We start from the raw sequence: 25641 nt of genomic DNA on the forward strand, positions 1-25641 counted from the left end.
TCAATGGGGAGGTAAGTAGCTCGATCTAATAGTAAAGCCTTAAGCTTACCTGTGTAGTCATTATGATTGAGTACCACAGTGGCATTCCCCTTATCCTCTTTGGTGATAACTATTTCTTTGTTTTTCTTCAATTCCTGTAGAGACTTGAATTCACTAATGGATATTTTGGTGATTTTGCTTTTGTGAGAACACAGACTACATCCAATCTAATATTGTTGGTGATGTGGTTTGGAAGGTGGCGAATCCTGCGTTCAATCCGGATCATTAATTCCTCGGCCGGTAATTTCCTAGTAGCAATGGCAAAGTTGTGGCCACGTGACAGAGCGTTGAGTGCTTCAGGCTTCAAGATGACTGAAGAAAGGTTAACTACAGTGTTGGTTTGGAAGTTGAGTTCTTTTTTAATTTATCAAACTTGTTGATATGTCGACTCCGTATTCGTTAGAATTCTTTATTTGCCGCAGTGCGTGAGACGTCGTGTAGAATTGATCAAAGTTCATGATTAAGCGTATTTGAAATCTTATTCTCCAGCGCTAAAATAGCTCTGTTTACGTCGGCTAGGGAACCGTGTGTAGTGTTAATTTGCTCCCGAAGTAAAGCCTGGCTCACCCGATTGTAGATACGGAGAGCTTTCTGTGAAACGAAACGGTGCTTAAATTTTACACAATTTGGGATTACCTGATTATCCCGGCAGCGTTTTAGGAAGGTCAACGATTCAGTTGTCTAGATAATAGTAGCTTCCTCGCTTCGTTTCTCATTTGCTGTTATGTAGTACTTACGTGCACGTGTCTTTATCTTAAGTTCCCATGAAAATGGCAAAGTGACGTTGCCGAAATATTGGAAAGTATATATTAAAGTTGATTTAATTTATATTTCTAGTGTATGCTGTCAATTCCTTAAGTATTTAGTTATCAGGAGATATAAAAGTTTTAGTGGTTACATTGCATAATTCAGAAGGCCTAGTCATCAATTTGAATTCCATATGATTGGAGCAGAGTTCATATAGTATCTATCTATAAAGAGGGAAATAAAACTGAACATGAAAATTACAAAGGAATTTTCCCAATGAGTGTTCCTTGTAAGATTTATGCAAGTATACTTGAGAAAAGGCTAAGAAAAACTGTGGAAGGGAAGCTGGCTTCAGGCCAAACAGAGGTTGTTAGGATCAGCCTTTTAAACAGTTGAGAAATCAAAGGTATATAGTAAGCATCTGTATTTAAGTTTTGTAGATCTGAAGAGGGCATATTAACAGCTAAAAGAAATTTTAGCTGTTAAAAACATCACAGTTATATGGTGAAAATGGACATTATATTGATCAATACATGGTCTATACTATGTTGTAATTCAGCAGTTAGAACTGAAGAGGGACAGAAAACTGGTTTGATGTTAAATCAGGTGTGAGACAAAGGTGTACATTATCTCCATTGTTATTCATCATCTATATGGATCGCATTATGAAGGAAAGTGGCAATAAACATGATATCAAAATTGTAAATGTTGATCTCGGCTCTTTACTTTATGCAAATGATGTTATACTTCTAAATAAATTTAGTACAAGTCTACAGGATATCCTGACTAAAATGAATAACTGCTGTAATATAGTTGGTATGAAACTCAGCAATAAGAAAAGACCAAAAACCATGAAAATAAGCAGAAACATTGAAAACCTCAATTGTAACCTGAATGGAGAATCTATAGAACAAGTAAAACATTTCAGCTATTTAGTCACAGTTTTTAGTGAAGATGATAAGTTAAATTTGAAATTAGCAAAACTGGTATTGTAGGAAATCAACTGAATAAATTTTTATGAAATAAGAGAGAAAGTAGTTAAAGCACTAAACCAGGTGTATACAAGACAGTATTCAAACCCATTTTAACATATGGATCTGAGAACTGGGTTAGAATAAAACATTGATCAGAACTGCAGACCAGATAGAGTTATAAAATTAGAGTGAATAGATGGCATCAATGGCAGTACTATAATAAAAACAATATCAGAAAATATGTCTATGTTGTCAGTATTTAGTAATGTATGAGCAGAGCTAATCTCAAGTGCTATGGTCACCTAAACTAAATGAGAGAAAGGTTAACAAAACAACTGTTTTGTTGAAGTTGGCAGAGAAAAGACCCAGAGGAAGACCAAGTTCTAGATGGATTAATACAGTAGGAAGTGCCTTAGAAAACAGAAATATAACAGCTGATAATATTGGAGTTTTCAGAGATAACAGATTATCCAATCTGTTAATCTCTGAAATCTCCAATCAAGACGTAGTTGTTTTCAATGTTTCTGTCTATTTTCATTGTCTTTGTCTTCTTATTCCTGATTTTTATATCAAACTTATTGCAGCAGTTAGTCAGTATAATCAGGAAATATTGTAGACTTGTTCTGGATTTATTTAACAGTATAACATTACCAGCATAAAGTAAAGGGTTGAGATTAACATCTCCAATTCTGATATCAGGTAATGCCAGTTTCTTTCATAATGTGATCCATATAGATGAATAACAGAGAAATAATGTGTGCCCTTGTCTCACACATGATTTAACATCAAACCATCTTCGTTTAGCTCTAATTACTGACTTATAACTCAAATATAGACTATATCTTGCTAGATATAATGTCCCATTTATACCATACAACCATGGTGTTCTGAACAGCTGAATTTTCTTCTGGCACCTTGTCATATGTAGATCTGAATACATAACAAACTTAAACACAGATCCTTATTATATTCTCATGAATGTAATCTTTATATTCTTAAAGATGAGTTTCAGCATTTATGCAGTTTATCTGAAGACAATGACAGTCATCATGGAATGAGGGGAAAATGTAATTTTCCCTAATTTGATTACGTACAGAATGATTCTGTTTAAGTCAGAAGTTTCCACATGAGCATTATACACCTCTCACTAGTACAGTAGATGCCATTCCAAAGAAAATTTACTATAGCAAACTACTAAAACCATTTCTTTGTTCACTAAGAGTTCAAATAAAATGAAAATTGCTGGCCTGCTTGGCCGAGTGGTTAGCATATCTGCTCGGCAGCCAAAAGGCTGCGGGTTCAAATCCCTACATGGACATGGATGTTTGTAATTGTCTGTGAAAATACTAGCAGTGGTGGTGGTGGTAGTGGGCGATAGATGGTGTTGGTGTAGATGATGACTGTAGTTGTGGTTCATTGTAGGTGGTGAATTGAGTGGCGAAGACAGAGCTGTAGAGTAGGTGCCCTCCCTCGATGAGTCTTGGGACTCCCTGTAGGTGTCATGTAATAATAATAATAATAATAAAAAATTGGCTGTCTTATGATTTTGGATAAGCTTCTTAATATCATTAATATCTCTATTCTAATTAGGTATTTCAATATCTTCTGACCTGAAACTTAGAATCATAATCGAATGTTTGAGTTACAATTGAAGGAAGTACAGGAAGGTGGTTAAATGTTAAATCTGATGTCAGACAAGGATGTATGTTGCCCCCTCTGTTATTCATTATCTATATGGATCACATTATGAAGGAAAGTGGTATTAAACCTGATATCAAAATTGGAGATTTAATCTCAGCTCTTTGCTTTATACAGATGATGTGATATTTCTAAATAAATCTGCTACAAGTCTGCAAGATTCCCTGACTAAATTGAATGACTCTTGTCATAGATATGGTATAAAAGTCAGTATTAAAAAGACAAAAACAATGAAAATATCAACTGCATTGTGAATGGAGAACCTATAGAACAAGTAAAACATTTCAGCTACTTAGGCACGATTTTCGGTGAAGATGGTAAATTAAATATGGAAATAGACAACAGAATCAACAAAGATGGCATGGTAGGAAGTCAAATGAATAAATTCATATGGAATAAGAGAGAAATTAGTCGGAACACTAAATTAGCTGTATACAACACGGTGTTCAAACCAATTTTAACTTATGGATATGAGAGCTGGGTCAGAAGTAAAACACTTGACCAAAGACTAGAGACCACAGATATGAGAGTCCTGAACAGATGGCATCATTGGCAATATAATATTAAAAGCGAGGATATTAGGAAAGAACTTGACATTGTCAGCATCCAGGAATGCATTAGCAGAGCTAATCTCAGGTGTAATGGTCACTTAAACAGAATGGGAGAGGAAAGAATAGCAAAACAAGTGTTCTCTGCCAGGTTGGCAGGAAAAAGACCCAAAGGAAGACCAAGATATAGGTGGATTGATACAGTAAAAAATGCCTTAGAAGACAAAAATATAAGATCTGATAATATTGAAGTCTTGACAGGTAACAGACTGATTTGGAGGAAAATTGTAGATAGGAAGTTAGTAATGATGTAAATTTTTCATGTAGTACTATCATATGATGATGATAGTACTACATGAAATTGTAGTACTATTGTAGTAAAATTTGATGATGATGATCTAATGTTTGAGAAGAGAAATCTGATACTCAGACAAAATGAATTAAAATACAGTGGAACCTTGGTTGTCGAACATAATTCATTCATGAAGGCTGTTTGAAAACCGATTTGTTTGAAAATTGAAACCATTTTCCCGTAAGAATTAAAGTAAAATGGAATAATTCGTTCCCGAATCCCAGATGATTGCTTATTTAAAGCTTTACAATAATACTTCATGCATAAAATTGTATATAAAAATAATGAAAATGCATAAAATCTTGCATAAAAAGAATAAACACAATAAATAGATAAAATATAGATGGAAAAGGGTGATCTCTTTCCACAAAACTTTGCATTTCACTCCATTTCACACACATTTCTTTGATCAAAGAACTAGGAATCCTCCCTTCCTTCCTCTGTCTCTGAAAACATTTCTTCAACCACTGTCTTTTGCTGCTCCTTCTGAAGGTGTTCCAGTTCTTCCGTGGTGAGCTCATTCCTGTGGTCCTCCACATCAACATTGCCAACCTCCAAGCCCATGCTTTTGCCCAGAGACACAACATTATCGACAACAGCAACATACTCAGCCTCAAAGTCCTCAATGTCTCTGTGCGTGTTACACAGTCTGGCCACAATTTCTCCAGGCCGAGTTTATGATCCTGTAAGTTACTTGTACCAAGGCTTTGTCAAGAATATTAAGCAATGGAGGATATTGAAGTGATTTTTCCAGACTTCTCTGAGTGTTAATTCTGTGTTAGAAGTCACTTCAAAACACCTTTGAAACAGTGCTTTGGTGTAGAGTTTCTTAAAGTTCGAAATGACCTGCTGGTCCATGAGCTGGATTAGAGGAGTCGTGTTAGGGGACAGGAACTTCACTGTGATAAAAATCAAACTCCTCCACCAACTCGTCCTCCAAGCCTGGAGAGTGAGCAGGAGCATTGTCCATGACAAGAAGGCATTTTAATGGCATTTTTTTTTCTCGAATGTATTTTCTCACATTTGGGGCAAAGACTTCATGGATCCACTGAATAAAAAATTGCCTGGTTACCCAAGCCTTACTATTAGTACCACTCGTACCACGGTTTTTTAAACAGGTCATCATGTAATCGCCTCGCTTTTTCACAAATTACAGCATAAGAAACACTATCACTAGTACTAACTGTTTCTCATTTATCCAAATCAGCAACAATTTTTCCACTTCTTCAATTGTCTGAGATTCTTTGTTTAGTAAGAACTTTCACTTCTTTTGCAATATCAGCTCCCTTGCCTTGATCGCCTCTTTATTTTTGAGTATTGTAGAGATCATTGATATCGCCATACCGAACATAGCAAGATCTGAGACATGAACGTCATTTTCATGTTTGGATGAGATTTCTTTTTTCAACCCTATCGTGGTTCTAACAACTTTTCTTTTTGCTTTGCTGCTATCCATCTTTGGTCCCATGGTGGCTTATTTAATAATAATTTATCAAAAAAAAACAGCAAAACACAAAGAAAATCAAGAAAGGGTACTGCAAATTCGAGCAGGTGTCTGGATTGAGAGGAGGCTGTGGCGTAAGTGACGCTCTCCCGCCATACATCTCAGCCCAGGGATCACGTGGTTGCCAGTTTGCCAGTTCGGAAAGATGAGAAGCGTTTGACAACAGAGGTTCCACTGTAATACTGAAACATAATGCCAGAGTAAATTTGAATATGAAAGACTATTTAAAGAATCAGCAAGGCCTTAATAAAAGTAATATTGTATCCATCTCCATGTCTGGAACACTGCACTCCAAAATTGATGAGAATTCAAGACCACACGCAATTTCTGAAATAAACTGCACTAGTGTTTCAGCTATACTGACAGTTTCATCTTATTTTGTACATTTTCTCTGAAGTTGTGGTTATCACAGGAAGAAGATAATAGAATTCTATTAAAATACCATATTTTAATTTCTATGCAGCATTTGGAGTCTCCATAGCTCAGTTGGTATAGATGAGCCTTTTGGTTGAAAAGACCCAGATTCGAATCCCGTCTATGATGTGAGGAACCTTTATTAGGTGTTTTCAATTAAATGACGAGTTAGCCAGTCTCATACCAAGGTAGAGGGTTTATACTCCTGGAAACTTGGGTTTTTTGCCCCTCAAAACAGGCAAACCCAGTGGCGCACTCAGAATTTAATCTTGAGGGGGGCCGAGTTAAGTAGACGATTTGAGAATACACACTCGCATTGCATATGACCCATGACTGGGCATCTGCAGTGATCGCCAATATATGACACCTGTGATCTCCTCTGGCCCACCTCAGACAAACGAAGTAGCGCTCTGTCCGCCCGAGCACTGCTTCGTTCACCTTCTGTTCAGAGCGGCAGTGATTACCGAGAGCCGTAGGGTATTCCCACCTTATGTGATCTCTAATTCATAAGTAGAAATAGAAGACACGACACAACACAAGATAAATAAAAAAATAAATTTTAGTTAGGAAAAGATTTAAAAAAATGTTTCTAGTGTTTTCTTTGGGGGGGGAGGCCCTTTGGCCCCTTCCCTGGGTGCGCCACTGGGCAAACCAGATGGAAGAACACACACACACACACACACACACACACACACACACACACACACACACACACACAATATACATAAGACACTTTGGAAATAAGGAGTAACCAATCTATTGTCATATTTGGTTTTTTGGATACCTGCACAGTGAAACGTGGGTCTATGTGTAAATGTAAATCAGTCCATTTAGCTATGGACAATTTGTCACACCATACATTGTGGTGTATGTGTGTGCACATGTACCTCTTAGGAAGAAGCATACCCAAAATTTACCAAATTTTACAAATAATAATACCCATTCTAATACATACAAATATACTACCCATTCTAACCTATGAATCACAAACATGGTCACTAACAACCAAACAAGTGACCAAGCTAAGAACATGGAAAGAAGTATGTTAAATATCAAAAGGATAGAAAAAAAATAACAACCCTAGAAATAAGACAGAAAAAAAAAGTCACTGACGTCATAAGAACAGCAAAATCCCTAAAATGGAAATAGGTAGGACATTTGATGAGAAAACAAGATGACACATGGAATAAACTCACCACTTACTGGATACCTAGAGAGGGAAAGAGAATTAGAGGTAGACAGAAGACCAGATGACACAGATGAACTTACTCTAACAGCAGGACCAACCTGGTCGAAAACAGCCCAAAATAGAGCCAAATGAAATGACATGGGGGAGGCCTTTGCCCAACGGTGGGATTAACAACAACGATAAATAACATTTTTTCTTTTTATTATTACGCTGATTTATTTCAATGCCACATTATGCATAATTGTCGACAATTTCAAGGTTTCGAATTTAAATATTTTTCTGTTTTATAGCATTTTGATTTTGAATTGAGTGCAGTCTAACTTCATTATATTATTATATATATATTTTTTTAATGCTTAAAACTGCTCTAGCATTAGTAACCGCTTGACAATGAAAAAGAAAACACAGTGACTCAGTGTGTTGTGACTACTCGATGACCCAACCAATTAGATCTATGTGACAACGTCACCAGTTATTTATTCAATTATCTTGTCCCACTTTAATTGTGGACACTAACTGGTTCTGAAGTCCAATTACAGTATTAGCCCCAATGTTTAATTAGGAAAAGTCAGAGACCTGGACACTCTGGCATATCATGATTGATAAACTCCAAATTGGAGAAGTTACTTAAGAAGAAGAAGCCAACTCAAATCATTTTCTTAAAATTCTCACACACCTTATCTCTAGAACGGGAAAAAAAAAAAAAAAAAAAAAAAAAAAAAAAAAAAAAAAAAGGGGGGGGGGGAGAGAAACATATGGAAATACCATATGTCACAAAGCTCTGCAACAGTGGCTGTTCATTTGAAAACACAAATATACATAACATTTTTTTTTTCAGTTTTCATATCCTACCTGTAGCACCGTTCTTGTCTCCAACAGTAAGATCTACATTAAGCTGAGACATGGACTTGATCGCATCATCAGATGCTTTTGCAGCTGCCCAAATGACAGCATGGCGACCTTCGACATCTGGTTCATCTTTGATGTAACTTCTTGACAAAAATGCTGCCACAGCTTCCTAAAATGTTTTTAAAACAGTAACATAGCAATACTATAAAAAAAAGTAAATCAGCAGAAGCCTGAAATAGAATGCTGAGTTTAAATTAAGTTACTCAATACATACTCAGGAATCTTATATCGAAAAAGAAAAAAAAAATCTTTTCAGTCTCATGACTGACATAAGAGGGTGCTGCACCCTCTCACTGAGGAAGCTACATGAAGAGAGAGGCTGACATATTGGAAAAATTGTACATAATTGTGATTTACTTATTATGCTTGTTTTTTTACAGTATTATACAGGGTGAGGCAAAAGTCACTTGACAGTTAGATGTATTACAAGTGACTGATGCTAAATATCCATTGAAAAAGTTGGAATAACACATCTATTGATGTACTAATTGATCTTTAAATGCTTGAGGATGATTCTGATTGTAGATTACAGTTCTGCAAAGTTTATTCAATGAACTAAATGAAAATTTCTATATGCTCCAATACATCATGTGATCAGATGAAGCTACCCCCCCCTATCTGGACATGTAAATAGGCATAACCGTCTTTTGGGACAATGAAATTTTCATTGGTCACTTTTCATGTGACCAATGAAAAGTGACTAAAGCAACAAGGCATTAATGTGTGGGGAAGTAATTTCTGCATCTGATGTTATTAGCCGAGTGGAAAGCATACTGTTCTCCAATCAACAGGTTGTAGGTTTCAATCCCACCTTGGGCATGGATGTGTGTAAAAGCCTGCTCCAGATGAACATGATAGCTCTGAGTTTATAGGGCTTGTCTTGATTTAAAAAAAAAAAAAATTCCTACCACAACGGCAACAGTGCTGATTTTGATGAACTTTACCTTCATTAAGATGATGCACCTGTAAAATCTCTCATGGATATGTTAACTATGTAGCATATCATGTTTGCTTTTACAAATTTTTTAAGGAGATGGCACTTAAATGTCAAATTTTGTATGTAATAATCTTGTAATTGATAAATTAACCATGAGCCTTTGTTAAAATAATGTAGCGCATGATGTTATCATGTAACACTGTTAACTCATGTCTAATCAGCAAGTCTAATTCTAAAAATAGTGAAGAATTCTAAGAATTGCCATATATGAATGAAGACGCATGAAGTATGATGCCATCATGGTCAGATGTCAATATGTGACCATATATGGAAGTTTCGAGAGATGCACACATGCATACACCGGAAGTCCAGGCCTATATAAGGCGAGATGTCGAGAAGAACTTTGTCTTAAGGTTTTCACTTTCTTTTACCTGGGTCTTCCACCACATGAGGTCCATCGTCGATAATTGAAAGCAAAGCATCGTAAGTCTTAGGTTCGGAATCTTCTACCTGAGTCAAACACCACATAAGGTCCATTGTTGGTAAATGAAAGAGAAGCATTATAAGTCTTAGGTTCGGAATCTTCTATCTGGGTCCACTGCTACATAAGATCCGTTGTTGGTTATCAAAAGAAGAGCATTGCAAGGGTCCGTCCTAAAGGGCATAGAATAATCACCAACTCGGACAAAAAAGAAATTTGGTGGAAAATCAAGAACGAGCCAGCAGAAGGAAAGAAAGACAAAAGGGAGCACCTTCATGTGAACAAAAATTCATGTGCTGAACGAGAATTGTAAGTACTCGTGTATGTGATAATTCCGAACAAGACTGTAAATCAAGAGTGTCTGTTTATGAGTACAATAAGACAATGTAAATTGGTATTGAAATAAGCTTACTCAAGGTATGCTTTATTGTTAGTTTGTGTATATATGACTGGCAGAATATTCTAGATTGTGATTTGGCTTCAAAAAAGTAAATTAGAACTAAGTTTGAATTAGGAAGAATTGTAATAAACAGTGTGTATGTGTGTGTGTGTGTGTGTGTGTGTGTGTGTGTGTGTATATATATATATATATATATGATGGGCGATAGATAACATTGATGGTAGTAGTGGAGAGGATGAGATATTTAGCGAAGTAGAGTAGTTGCTCTCCCACGATGAGTCATTGGACTCCCTGGAGGCATCATGTAATAATAATAATAATATATATATATATATATATATGTTAATGTGAATCAAACTGTAAATGTTCCTTTTTGATTTAATTAAATGGTCTGTGAACAACTCATTGGGCTGATTCTGTCAATGCACTATCCTGCATAATTAAGATAAGATAAAGTTTAAGTGATCAATAAGTAAGCCACAACTAACTTAAGGTAAGGATTAATATAAATGGGGAATACAAACAATATCTACTTTGTCTTTAGTTTAAAATCTTATAATCTTGCACTCAATATATAGCCTAACCGGTACAGTTGTAAAACAAATAAATTTGTTAGACTATAAAGCGTGAGAACATAAGAATAGTAGAAATATATAAATGGCAGCTGTCGATACCTAAGGCAGTCAACCATATTCATGAATATGAAGTAAAGAGAATAAAGAAAAAGCAGGTAATAGAAATACAGAATGTTTATAACACACCTTCTCATTTTGTTGGTGAAGTGAGAATTTCCTGGATGTGAAGTTTTTGCTATTTTGTAATGGTTCCTATCAACAAAAAGTTTTTTTATTGTAAACCTATAGTACATTCGTATTGTGGGTGGGCTAAGGATTTTATTTTTTATTTTATCAATTTTATAATTTTTTTTGTTTTTTTTTCCACAGTCCAGAAACCTGCTCTCTAGAGCAAGTTTCTAGTCTCTTGCCCAGACATGAAACTTTTTCAAGCCACTTCAGGCCTCCAATAAGCAGAGTGGTAGTCTCACACTAGATGATGAAATTCATCTCCAACCTAAAGATTTTGGGATTCATTTGGAACCTGCAGCATGCTGGTTGGAGAATGGATATGCTAACCACTTGATCAACCAGGTTGACAATATGATAAACTGTTTTTTTTTAAACTTAATGTTTGCATTTATTAATGTAATTGTATGCCTCAGTATTACTGGAAATGCCTTGTGGTTAAGTCGTAGCATAACAAAGGAAACTAAAATACATTTAATAGTCAGCTTTCTTACTTTCCTCAGGGAGTTACAGAAAAATGCTGTGTGTGTGTATGTGTGTGTGTATCATGTTGTATTTATTTATAGTAGTCCTCCTATGACATATGCTATTGTAACACACAACTGCTAATGACAGTTATGTTGTCATTTGGATCTCAGCAATACACATAAAAATACTGCTTATACGAGGGTGGTCTGAAAAGTTCTCAGCCTAACAATGAAAAAACGAATTTATAATTTCAAAATTATTTTTATTTTTCAATATAATCTCCCTTAAGACTAATACATTTATTCCAGTGATGCTCCAGCGCAATTATCCCTTCCCTGTAGTGGGTTCTCAATAAAATCTGCAAAATACCCATCTACAGCTGCAATCACTTCTTGATTCGAAGAAAAACACTGACCAGCGAGGAAGAGTTTTAGTTTTGGGAAGAGATAGAAGTCGGAGGGAGCCGAAACTGAGGAATAGGGTGGATGTTGCAACAATTCATAGTACAGATCCCTTAATTTTCCCATTGCCAAAACACCTTTGTGGGAAGGTGCATTGTCCTGATGAAAGATGATTTTTTTCTTCTGCAAATTGGGTCTTTTCTCACAAATTTTTTTGTCTAATCTTAAAAGATCGGAATAATATTCCCTGGTTATTGTTTTACCCATTTCAAGATAATTAATAAACAAAATGGCTTTAGCATCCCAAAACACCAATGCCATGACCTTTCCTGCTGATGGAATCGTCTTTGTCTTCTTTGGCGCTGAACAATCCCTTCTGTTCACTGTTTGGATTGTGGTGTGTAATGGTGAATCCAAGTCTCATCCATAGTAATAAATCAATGCACAAAAAGTTTTATTCTTGTTAAAATGCTCCAAGCACTGTTCAGAGATTTTCATGCAAGTGCGTTTTTGATCTGCTGTGAGCAAGGGCCATACCTATCTTGTGCAAAGCTTTTTCATATGCAATTCTTCATGCAAAATATATCCTACATGTTCTTTTGAAATGCCTATGGTCTCAGCAATTTCACGCACTTGGACTTGCTGGTCATCCAATGCCATATCGTGCACTCGATCAATGATTTCTGGTGGTGTTACACTTTTTGGATGTCCTTCACGTGGATCATCTTCAAGGCTGGTACGGCCACGTTTAAACTCAGCAGTCCATTTCTTAATTGCTGAAAATGAAGGAGAAGAGTGCCCATAAACTTTTATGAACTTCGAATGAATTTCTTTTGGCGTTAAACCTTCTTTTACAAAGAATTTTATAACAGCACAATACTCAATTTTATCCATTTCAAGGGATACAGACAATATCTTTGCTTCAGACAGCTGTATAAAACAAACTACTTGATAGAGTGACTTGCAATTTCACATGGATGCTTATGACAGATGTACCAACTTAGAAAAAAAAAATCTTGCCGATAGTATTGCCATCTATGGTTGAGGCTGAGTGAGGCAAAGTGCTTATTTATAGTTCTCTTCCTATGCCATATGCTCTTATAACACACAACAGCTACATTGCTTGGATAGAAGTCAACAGACATCCCCATGGGCAAGGTGCATTGTGCCATGTAATAAGTCATGTTTTTGTAGCCAATATAAATTGGAGGAATATGCTACAAAGGATAATGCATCCTTTCTAGCACCCTATGGATTGGACAAAATAATTTGAACACCTGGGAAATAGGTGATATGTCTTTATTAATAAGGTGTGGGATCACTATTTGCCTTTAATACAGCTGCCAACCATCTTGGAATAGATTCATACAACTTTTTAATAGTCTCCAATGGAATGTTGCACCATGTGTCAATCAGAATATCTGCCAATTGCTTGAGAGATGTTGGAAGAGGGAATTGCTTTTCACTCTGCTCTCCAAAATTGCCCAAAGTGGCTCAATGATATTCAAATCAGGTGACTGAGCTGGTCAGGGCAGATGTTGAAGTTCTTCTTAGTGCTCCTCAAACCAAGAATGAATTGTCTGGCTGTGTGTGTGTATGGGCACATTATCATCTCAAGAAATGGCATCATTGTTGGGAAACAAGATTTGGACCATAGCATTCACCTGATTAGCCAGAATATCCACTTACACGCTGATAGTAACTTGACCATTTAGAGTTATGATGGGGCCAGCCGAATACTAAGATATGGTCATGCAAATCATCATAGATCCATCTCCATGTTTGACAGTTGGAAAACCTGACAGTTGAATTGTATGCTTCTTTGGGGGTTCTCCATACATAAACCCCAACCTGTTGTTGAGAATAAAGTACATGCTGACTCAATGGACCATATCACTAGTTTCCATTCATCAGCTGTCCAGGTTTTATGTTCCTGACGCCATCTTTTTGCAATTTCGTGATGGATTCTGCAATTAAAGGTTTAACAATCACAGATCAACCATGGATGTTGGCTTTGTGAAGTTCTCTGCACTGTTTTTATGGGATATTCAATGTGGATATTAAGTTCAGCTGTCACTTTTACTGTTGTAGTTCTGTGATGTTTGGAGACAATTCCTTGTTAGTGTTAAACGGTAACTATCATTCAATTTCAGTTTTCAACTGCTATTCTTCTTCCTCACTGACGAAGTTTTGCCATGCATACTTTGTGTACGAAGTCAAATAACCATGGAGACTGTTGCTCTCGACACACCGACCAATTGGACTGTTCTGGTTACAGCTGCTCCTACTAAATGGGCTCCCACGATCTGCCCTCTTTGGAAGCCTGACAAGTCATCCATTTCACCAACGGTTTGGATTAACTGCTGCTGAACACAACTTGTACTACACTAGCATACAACTTAGAGAACACAAACAAAGAAAAAAAAACGATATTCGTTTTTTTTTTTTTCAATGTACCAAACACTAATAACATTAACCCCTATAACAACAGTGTTCACATTATTAACCACCATTCATCAGCTGACACATTGAATTCAGTGTTCCGGACATGGACTGAACACAAATCCGCACAAAAATATTCAGAACCGAGGAACGCCAAATGGGTTTTCATAGTAGGACTGCAAGCTCACATTACCCGAACCAACATGCAGTGTCATCTTCAGTGGTGTAAACAGCATACAGTGAGAAATGGAAACTTGGAAAGCTGTGTTATGTAGCAATGAATCATGCTACACCCTTTACCGAGCAGATGGATAAGTGTGGGTATGGCAGATGCCTGGTGAATGTCTCTCATCAGCATGTTTAACCCCCCAGCTATGAAATTCAGAGTGGCAGTGTGATGGCATGGTTCTGTTTTTCCTAGCTTGGCCTTAGACCTCTGTTGTAGTGCCATGAACACTGAACTCCAAGTGATATCTGAACATTTTGGACAATGCAATGATTCCTACTTAGTGGAGTTCCTACAGAAACAACCATTGTTTCTTTCAGCAAGACAATGCACTGTGTCATAAGACTGCTGCTGTAACTGCGTGGTTTGTGGACATGAACGTTACCACACTCACTGGCTTCCACAGAGCCCTGATCTCAATCCCTATTAGATATCTATGGGATGAACTGGAGTGTCGGGTAAGGTCAAGGGATGTCTGCCCCACAATAGTCCAGGATCTCATTACATGCCTACAGGAAGATATTCCTGTAGGCATGTAAAATTCCTATTGATCGCTATCACATGCTTGTAGAAAGTATTCCCTGTAGGGTTGCTGCAGTCATCACTATGAAAGGAGGTCCTACATCTTATTAAGGTGGGGGTGTCATGGATGTTTGTTCCTCACACTATGGTGTCCATTGACTTCTTTCCAAGCAGTGTATGATTTCATCTAAATCTCAGCAATGGGCATGCATTAGTTGTGAGCTTTGGCTGGGAATTGGAATGCTAGCCAATAAGCTAGAGAAGAAAGGAAGAGAGCTGAAAAAAAAATGCTGAGTTGAATATGTGATCTTAGAAAAGTTTTTATATGGAACTTTAACTACTTTCCAAGAATGAAGTGTGAAGATAATACTGAAGGGCAATGTATCAACATTTTCATATACCTGTGCGATTGGTATATTCCTAAGTGAGAAGCAAGAAGAATTCTTTTCCTTGGAAATGCTTTTGGAACTGCTTGGAAATGTTGTACTCCTATTCTCAGAGTGATTATCTTCTTGCCCACTTCAGGAAATAAAGAAAAGATATTTTTAATCAAACTTGTTTGCTAGAAGATGACGTATGTAAGCATAGTAGTCAAGAGAGAATTTTAACTTCTTTTATTGTGATCTAAGAAATCTGGGAAGTATAACAGACCAAATGAATCATTAGGTAGAAAAAAAAAAGAAAAAAATCATAAAATAAAATAAAGAGGATAGTAATGGAATAAATGCTGCAACTTAACTATAGAACTTTTAGCTGAATGCTATGTTTGTTCTTTGTATAGTGTCTGATGTCATCCCTCAGAATCAGAACTGAGATTCACATATCCATTAAACATGATATCATTATGCAATGACATTTTCCTTCATAATGTGATCTATAGAGATGAATAACAGTGAAGTTAGTGTGCAGCCTTGTTTTCTCTGATTTTACATCAATCACTTTCCAGTGCGTCCTTTAATTCTGCCTGCTGACTTGCAACTTAAGCATAGACTATGTATTGCTTTGTATAATGTGCCATTTACATTAGTATTTTGAACAACTTTTTTTTATTTTTTTATGGAAGTCTATCACATACCTTTTCTACAAAGCTTAAATAAATCCTTGTTATATTCCCGTGATTTCTCAATTGTCTTAAAACAAAAAATGTGATTCTGACATCCATGATATTATCTAAATCCAGTTTGTTCTTCTATACATTTAACTTTTACAATTTTTCTTAGTCTCTTCCTCTTTAAGTATGCTTGCATAAATCTTACCTGGAACAGTCAATAGGGAAATTCCTCTAATTCTCATATTATTCACCCTATTTTAGATGGATATTACAAGAACACTACTATAATTATCTGGAATTCGCCTTCTGAATTATGTGGTGCAGCCACTATAAAATTGTGCATTTTTGGCCAAATTATCATCTGCTTCACCTGCCTTTTCACATTTCAGATTTCTATGACTTTTTCCTCCAGTACTGATATGATTACCTAGTTACCTCATAAACATTTTCTATCACTGCTTATTTCACTGAAATCTTTGAAAATAATTACTCCCAACATCCAGAATATTTTAATTTAGTTTTTATGTCACTTTTATAATCTCCAATTCTGTTTACAGTACTCTTTCTTCCATTTCTAAACTTCTGCAATAGCCTCCAGAACACTTTGACACCTTCATACAATAAACATGCCCTATAACAAATACCACTATAATGAAATGATGTGCTACAATTAACTACTGAAAAGTCTCACATAACCAGTACTATTAAAAGGTCAAACTGTCATGAAAATGATATGAATTACTAGCAAATGACATCAAAATCTGTAGTGAAAGGAAATAGCAAGAAATCATATATAGACAATAACAAAGGACAAGCAAGAATCATATAAAACAAAGGAAATGATGGAAAATATTGTTCTATTGAATAAAATAAATTGCGAGTAACAAAAGAAAAGAAAACCAGGAAAGAGAATAATGGAAATGGCAGAAAACCATACACTGATGACAGAACACAAAGGATTGGTAGAAACCATAAATAAAGCACACAAAATGACAACATGAAAAAGTACAAATACCAAAGTGCTGCATTTCTAGTCTGCTATTTGTATACTACTGGAACTAAATGACATGCTTGTACTTGTTGATAAATTTATAAACATGTTCCAGTGATCTTTATACATTAATAAAAAAGTTATTAATATGGTATTAAGAAAAGTTAATTACTTCCATACTTAATGATAAACATTTTCACAAGCTATTAAAAATATGACATTGTAAAAAAAAAAAGCTTACGGTATGGTTATTATGAGCAGCATAATGCAGTGGTGTAGCTCCATTGCCATCAGTACTGCTATAGTCAGCACTACGGCCAAGAAGAAGATCTACTTTATCAGCAAGCCCTAAAAAAATTCATAAAATAATATGAAAATAAACTTCATAAATATGCTTTTCTGAAGGGTTTATTATGCATTGTTTAGACAATAATTAAAATAATACCACAATGCAAAATGCATTCTGTGAAGACAAAATAAATTCCTTCATTTCCTTAGAAGAAATGAAGTCAAATTTCACTTTTATACCTTTACAGCAGTTCAGAGATTTCATTCTGCTTTAAATAAGATAATAAGGACCCTGAGTAGTAAGCTTTCTTTGCTCCCCTACTAAAAGCATTTGGAATTTTCCATGGGACACTCTGATGGCTTTGTTAATCACCTACTAAGCTCTTGTGATCTCTCTCTGTATAATAAATCTATAGAAAGCAAATCTACATTTAGTAGTGTTCTTCTCATCTAGATTTGCTTTCTACAGGTCCATTCCAGTGACTTAAGTTTGCAAAACTCTGCAATATTGGGAGGGGAAGAGAAAGAGAGAGCACAAGAGTTTAGTGGCTATCTAATGATAACAAATGTTAATTATTTATACTACTTTTTAAGCTTCTGTAATATTTGTATATAACTTAAAGTTAGTTATACTCAGAATGGGACTGTTTTTGAGAAAGAAAGAAAAAAAAATGTTAAACAAAAATTGTTTCATATGCAGAAAAACTAAAAGCATTTTCTGCATGTTAAACAGAGCTTTTCTCAGAGACTTTATGCTTATAAAAATTCACAAATTATGTTCAGAAAGTAAAGCAATCCATCTAAACATACCAAATTTTGCTGCCCAGTGAAGTGGCGTACAAAACATATTGTCAAATATATTGATGTTACATTTCTCCTTAGAGGTCTGGAAAAACAAATAATAAATAAAATAAAAATAAAAATAAACAAATTAGAGACAAACTAAAATAAAATAAACAAACAAAATAAATGAAAATTTAAAAAATGTAGTTTTTGCCAGCTTTCCTTGTACAAAATCAGATTGAAGATAAAAAAATAAAATTATATTAAACTAAATAGCATTTATATTCATATTTAAATCAAATAATAAGCTGCAAAAAAAAAAAGTTTTTACATTGTCAAAGTTCTTCAAGGCATCTTTATCAAGAAGTAGAGAATAAGCTAAAGATGAAATAGTGCAACAAATAATTCTGCATATAAGCTGATATATTATTTTAACATAAAAAAAGTGGTTATGAATCTGAAATTTCAGTTGGAAAGACTGAAACAAAAAAAGACAAAAACTGGTGAGATCTATCTGAGCAATAAATACAAAATGTTATATTCAGGCAATGACAATCAAGGAAAAGGAGTAGCCATAGTATTCAACACAAAATACAAGGCTAATCTTCTTGAATGGCAGGCAGTCTCAAGTAGAGTAATGTGGGCAAATATGAGAATGGGGAACTGGACAATGAGACTTATTTGTGCCTATGGTCCCACAGAAGGTTCTACTACGGTAGAAGTGGAGGAATTTATTGATGCTTTAGAAAAAGCAACTGACACAATGAAAAAGGAAAAGTTGGTCCTTGTTGAGGATCTAAATAGCAGAGTAGGAAATGATTGTTAGACATACAAAAATATTTTGGGAAAATTTGGAGAAAAGAGCAAAGCTAATAATAATGGCAAATATCTGTTTGATTTCTGCTCAGGACATGGACTGGTTATTACTAACACCATGTTCCAACATAAAAATGTGCACAAATTCACATGGAGAGAAGAGGCAAGGAATAAGAAAAGTCTCATTGACTATGTTATTGTTGATAGTGATGTTTTCTCCCTGGTGCAGGACACCAGAGTGTACAGAGGATTTGAAATTGGAAGTGATCACTATTTTGTCTTGAGCAGGATAAAATTGAATTTCATATCGAAAAGAATAACATGTAAGAAAGTTTTAAAGTGAATAAAAGTTGAGCAGCTCTCAGATGTGAACTGTAGGCTAAAATACACAAAGATTATTGAAGAAAAAATGAGAGTTTGAGAACAGGAATGAAACCGTAGAGATTCAGTGGCAAACTCTGAAGAAAACATTGATTGATTCTGCCAGAGAGGCATGTGGTGACATTGTCTGTAAGGATAAAAAATCAGAACTCCCTGGTGGACACAGGAAGTTAAAGAGGCAGTGAAGGAAAAGAAGAAAGCATATCAAAAGTTCCTGTCAAATAAGTCAGCTTGTGCTCTTAGAGAATACAGAGACAAATGCAAGAATGCTAAACACAGTGTAAAACTAGCTAAACAAAAGTCATGGGAGGACTTTGGCAAGAATATAGAAAATAAATATCAAGAAGGTGGTAAAATATTTTGGTGGTTGTTGAAGAAGCTTAGGAATGGAGGAAAGGGTGCTGTAAAAGGAGTTAGAGATGATAAAGGTGACATGAAAACGGGAGAAAAAGATATCTTGAAGTATGGAGTAATTACTTTGAAAAACTGCTAAATGAAACAAGCAGCGATGACAGCACAGTGGTAAAAAACACTGACCAGGCATGCAGTCAGGAATACATATCCATACTTGAAGTAGAAAAAGCCATCAAAGGCTTGAAATGTGGAAAGGCAGCAGGAGTAGATGATATTCGACCAGAAATGCTGAAGTATGGTGGTATAAAAGTCTTACAGTGGCTGCACTGCATAGTTCAGAAAGCCTGGACAGAGGGACGAATTCCCGATGATTGGAGTAGAGCTCTCATAGTACCCATATATAAAAAGGGAAATAAAACTGAATGTGAGAATTACGGAGGCATTTCATTACTGAGTTTTCCTGGTAAGATATATGCAAGTATACTTGAGAAACAGTTAAGAGGATTGGGGAAGAGAAGCTTGGTGAAGAACAAGCTGGATTCAGGCCAAATGAAGGCTGTCAGGATCAGATTTTCACTTTACGACAAATAGTCGAGAAAGCATGGGAATATAACAGAGATCTGTATTTAAGTTTTGTCGATTTGGTAAAAGCATATGACAAGGTGCTAAGAGAGAAGCTATTCAATACGCTACAGTTATATGGTGTCAATGGGGCATTATATCAAGCAATACTTAGTCTTTATTTGAGTTGTAAGTCAGCAGTTAGAATTGAAGGAAGTACAGGAAGATGGTTTAATGTTAAATCTGGTGTGAGACAAGGATGTACATTATCCCCTCTGTTCATTATCTATATGGATCACATTATGAAGGAAAGTGGTATTAAACATGATATCAAAATTGGAGATGTTAATGTCAGCTCTTTGCTTTATGCGGATGATGTTATACTTCTAAATAAATCTGCTACAAGTCTGCAAGATTCTCTGACTAAATTGAATAGCTGTTGTAATAGATATGGTATGAAGGTTAGCAATAAAAAGACAAAGACAATGAAAATAGGCAGAATCATTGAAAATGTCAACTGTGTTGTGAATGGAGAACCTGTGGAACAAGTGAAATATTTCAGCTACTTAGGCACGATTTTTACTGAAGATGGTAAATTAAATATAGAAATAGACAACAGAATCAACAAAGCTGGTATGGTAGGAAGTCAATTGAATAAATTCATATGGATTAAGAGAGAAATTAGTCAGAACACTAAATTAGCTGTATACAAGACAGTGTTCAAACCAGTTTTAACTTATGGATCTGAGAGCTGGATCAGAAGTAAAACACTGGACCAAAGACTAGAGACTGCAGATATGAGAGTCCTGAGAAAGATTATAGGCGTGAACAGATGGCATCAATGGCAATATCATATTAAAAATGAGGATATTAGGAAAGAACTTGACATTGTCAACATCCAGGAATGCATTAGCAGAGCTAATCTCAGGTGGTATGGTCACTTAAGCAGAATGGGCAAAGAAAGATTAGCAAAACAAGTGTTTTCTGCCAGGTTGGCAGCAAAACGACCCAGAGGAAGACCAAGATATAGGTGTATTGATACGGTACAAAGTGCCTTAGACAATAGAAATATAAGATTTAAATTATACATTTTTAGTCGTTTTATAATAGAAATACAATTTTATTAATACAGACCAGTATTTTACAATAAAAACATTTATTCAAACCTACCAGTTTCACCAGCAAACTGTCTGGCTTTTTCAAGGCATTACGGAGATATGAAAGTTAGTAAATGCAAATTAAAAGGAATATAAAAAACGTTGTAAAACAAACCAGTATCTATGGTTACAGGTTTCGGTTGACAGGGATGACTTATTGTTCTTATTCATTATCACGCATGCGTGTTTGTTGTAGACTTGTAATGTGATTACTGGCTAGCTGTAGTTCAGATTGATTGCGAGAGAGGATCAAGTTTTTCCAAGAACTGTTTAGAATTACACCTTGATTTCTGTTGAGGTTTCCGCCGGTTATTAGTACTATTGAGGCTTCCTTAAATACATGATGCCTGTAGTCGTCGAGATATGGCATGGAGCTGTTTTGCCAATCTATCGTGTGGTTAGACGTGCAGAAATGATGTGCTAAGCCGGAAGAGATGCTTCTGTTGTGGTTTACATCACCAACATGTTCTTTTTGTCTAATTTCTAAACTTCGTGAAGTTTGTCCGATGTAGGCAAGACCACAGGAGCAGGGAATGTAATATACTCCTGGATATTTGTAGAACGGAACTTTATCTTTTGGAGATCCTAAAACTTGTCTGATGTTGGTGGTTGGTTTGAAGACCACTCTGATGTTGTGGGCTCTTAGTATTCTTGCTATTTGATAAGAAATTGACTTGATGAAAGGTATCACTACAGTAGAAATGTGCTGACGATGGGATTCTTCTTGTCTGGGGTTGTCATTGTATAGATATTTTTTGATGATGTTTTGAGGATATCCATTTTGTGATAATGTGTTGGCTATTAGTGAGAGTTCAGTCTGTGTATCCTCCTCTTCTGATATAAACTTTTTGGCTCTATGTTTCAACATGTGGATAATACTCAGTTTGTGTGACTTGTGATGGTTTGAAGTATAGTGAAGATATCTTCCAGTATCTGTGGGCTTTCTGTAAATGGATAATTTGACACTGTTAGGTTGTTTTTTTATCAAGATATCTAAAAAATGCAGTTGGTTGTTGTTTTCTACTTCCAGAGTGAATTTTATCTTGCTATGTATTGAGTTGATTTTATCCACAAACGAATTTAGGTTGTCTAAGCTGTCTTGCCATATGATGAATATATCATCCACATATCTCCACCATGTAGATGGTCTCGGAGAGATTGCAGAGAGAATTTCTTTTTCAAGTTTTTCCATGAAAAGGTCTGCACAAGATGGTGATAGTGGGCTTCCCATTGCTAGGCCTTCTAATTGTTGGTATATGGTGTTGTTAACCTTGAAGAAATTAGATTGAAGGCAGTGTCTAAATATCTGTGTGATGTCTAGAGGAAAGAGGTCTTGGATGATGTTTATTACCTCTTCTACTGGAACATTGGTGAAAAGGGATACAACATCTAGGCTGGCTAGCATGTCAGTTGGTGCAATCTTAATGGCTTGGAGTTTTACAAAATGTTGACTATTCTTGATATAGGATTCTGTTGATCTTATTTTATTATTTAATAAGTTTGCAAGATGCTTTGCCAAAAGGTAGGTTGGTGATGATCTTCCATCAACTATTGGACGGAGAGGTATATCCTGTTTATGTATTTTAGGTGTCCCATATAGTCTTGGAGTGATAGAATGTGAGGATTTTAGTGTTCTCTTCACTTCTTCTGGCCAATTGTTACAATTTCTGATTAGTTGGTTTGTTTCATTATGATTTTTTATTGTGGGGTCTCTGTCTAGGATTTTATAAGTTGAGGTATCTGATAGTAATACATTTAACTTATCATAATAATCTTTAGAGTTGAGGATAACTGTAGAATTTCCTTTATCAGCTTTTGTAATAATGATATCTTTATTTTTCTTCAAGTTGAGAATTGCCTTTCTATCATAAGGAGACGTGTTGAGAACAGGTTGTTTGGCTTTGGCTAGGATTATTGTACTTTTGAATCTAATAGTGTCGGCAATGTTTTTTGGTAGTAGATATAGGCCTTTTTCAATTCCACACATAAAATCCATTTTAGGAATGTGTTTGGGCATAATCGATCTCAATCAATCTGAACTACAGCTAGCCAGTAACCACATTACAAGTCTACAACAAACACGCATGCGTGATAATGAATAAGAACAATAAGTCATCTCTGTCACGCGAAACGTGTAACCATAGATACTAGTTTGTTTTACGTTTTTTATGTTCCTTTTAATTTGCATTTACTAACTTTCATATCTCCGTAATGCCTTGAAAAAGCCAGACAGTTTGCTGGCGAAACTGGTAGGTTTGAATAAATGTTTTTATTGTAAAATACTGGTCTGTATTAATAAAATTGTATTTCTAGAAATATAAGATCTGATAATGTTGGAGTCTTGACAAGTAACAGACTGATTTAGAGGAAAATTGTAGACAGGAAGTTAGTAATGATGTAATTTTTTTCATGTAGTACTATCATATCCTGTACACCCCTTGAGGGTACATGGCAGGAATTTGATGATGATGATGATGATAAAACAGTTAACTGAAGACTAGAAATTGACTATGAGGCAAATCAGATGAGTGAACAGATAGCATGAATGAATCGTTTTAATAATGAGGATATAAGAAAAAAAACATTTTTAGCATTCAAAAATGTGTAAATAGAACTAACCAATATCACTTAAAGAATAGAAAATGTAGTAAAACAGGTGTGTGATACAATATGATGGCGGGAAAAGACCAAGAGAAGGACACAATCTAGATGGACTGATGCAGTTTTCACGATACTGGAGACCTGACAAATAAGAGATTAATTAATAGTAATAATTTTTTTAATGGTAATTCCATCCATGAGAAGTTGTACCTATTACGTTAGTATAGGCATAAAGGTGAGAAGAAGAAACTTGTTAGCATTGAATTTGAAGACCTGTAATTTGTATTCTTTAAGAAATAAATAACAGGGAAGACTCTTCCAAAAGACAGCAGTAGAAGAAATGAATGAAGAATGAAGGACATTTGTTCTGTGAGTTTAGAGATGAACTGTTAAATGAGCTGAATAACTGTTGCATATCTTTTAACAGATTTAGAAGAGTAGACAAGTTATCAATACCAATTCTGATTACTAATGTCCATGGAAATATTAGGAAAAAATGCAAACAGCAGAAACTGAATCTGTATGAAAGAGAGTAGAGAGAATTAGTGAATAACAGTTCATTAATTATCCTACTTGCTCTTTTCGGTGGTGAGTCAAGTGATTTTAGAGAGCTGTTATTAGCACTATACCAAATGTGAAAATTGTATTCAACTGGAGATTAGTGATTTGTACAGAGTTAAGGAGTGTTCAAAGGACAGTAGTGCAAAACTGAAAACAATTTCTTGGGTCCTGAGGCAATACTGGTATTATTTATGCTAAGAGAGATTTGAGGTAGAGTAATCCTTGTCTAGAGATTTGTGTTCATTGAAAGTAAGGCTGGAAGACAAAACATGAAATAAAACATGATTATGTTTTTCTAGTATGGAAATTAACAAGGTTATCAGAACTCTGCTAAAGAATAGTTTGGGGGTCAGAATTTAAGAATGCAGGAATTGATATTCTGGAAGCTTTGATGATTTGTGTAGCTTGTAAAATGAGACAGAGAAGTGCAGTGCACTGTCATCAGCAAAACTATGTGCAATTAAATTTGATTTGTAGTTGAATGAAGATGATCATTTATATATATAAAAGGAACAGAGTAGATGAAAGATAAAGCCTTGTGGAACACCAGCATTAGCTGCATAGTTTGAGGATAAAGATTTATCCACTATCACACATAACGTGCATTCAGACAGAAAGCTGGCACCTAGTTGCAAAGGTCAGAAAAAAGACCACAATGATGATGACAGCTTACTTAATAGGCCTTTGCGCTAAACCTGGTCAAATGCCTCAGAGATATCAAGGACAACCACTTAAAATATCACCAAATTTTTCCATTACATTATTACAAATCTGGTAATAATGTAAACATAATTATTAGTACCATCAAAGTATTTTGTGATGTACCAGATATTATAACAATATAACATCGAACCTAACACAAGGGAAAGATGGTGAAGATTACTAATTATATGAAGAGCCAAAGGCTTGAAGCTATGAAGGTTGAAACCAGTCTAGGTAGTGACCTTCTCTCATAATGTAGAACAGTAATACAGCTCCTAGGAGCTGGGTTTCACATTATGAGTAAATACCAAGAACAGTTATCAGAGCTTGCTCCACCCTTA

At 35.4% G+C, this 25641-nt stretch overlaps 2 protein-coding genes across 2 annotated transcripts in view; both read right to left on the bottom strand.

The window, feature by feature from the left end:
• LOC150099482 (uncharacterized) overlaps positions 1–25641 on the bottom strand; it is an 81538-nt gene that overhangs the window by 52750 nt on the left and 3147 nt on the right. The window contains exons 2-4 of the mRNA XM_090403441.1: positions 18195–18270; positions 17338–17444; positions 8318–8483 (exon numbers count right to left, since the gene is read on the bottom strand). Of these exons, the coding sequence (XP_090259567.1) occupies positions 8318–8483; positions 17338–17444; positions 18195–18231 (310 nt within the window). The 5' untranslated portion in view covers positions 18232–18270. The remainder of the gene's footprint in view (positions 1–8317; positions 8484–17337; positions 17445–18194; positions 18271–25641) is intronic.
• The window catches only part of LOC150099483 (inversin-like), a 42229-nt gene continuing 41903 nt past the window's right edge, over positions 25316–25641 (bottom strand). The window contains exon 6 of the mRNA XM_090403443.1: positions 25316–25369. Coding sequence (XP_090259569.1) covers positions 25316–25369 — 54 coding nt within the window. The remainder of the gene's footprint in view (positions 25370–25641) is intronic.

This window comes from Typopeltis vanoorti, chromosome 14, assembly GCF_054136105.1.
Source record: "Typopeltis vanoorti isolate ZY-2024b chromosome 14, IOZ_Tvanoo_1.0, whole genome shotgun sequence".
Taxonomy (NCBI): Eukaryota; Metazoa; Arthropoda; class Arachnida; order Uropygi; family Thelyphonidae; genus Typopeltis; species Typopeltis vanoorti.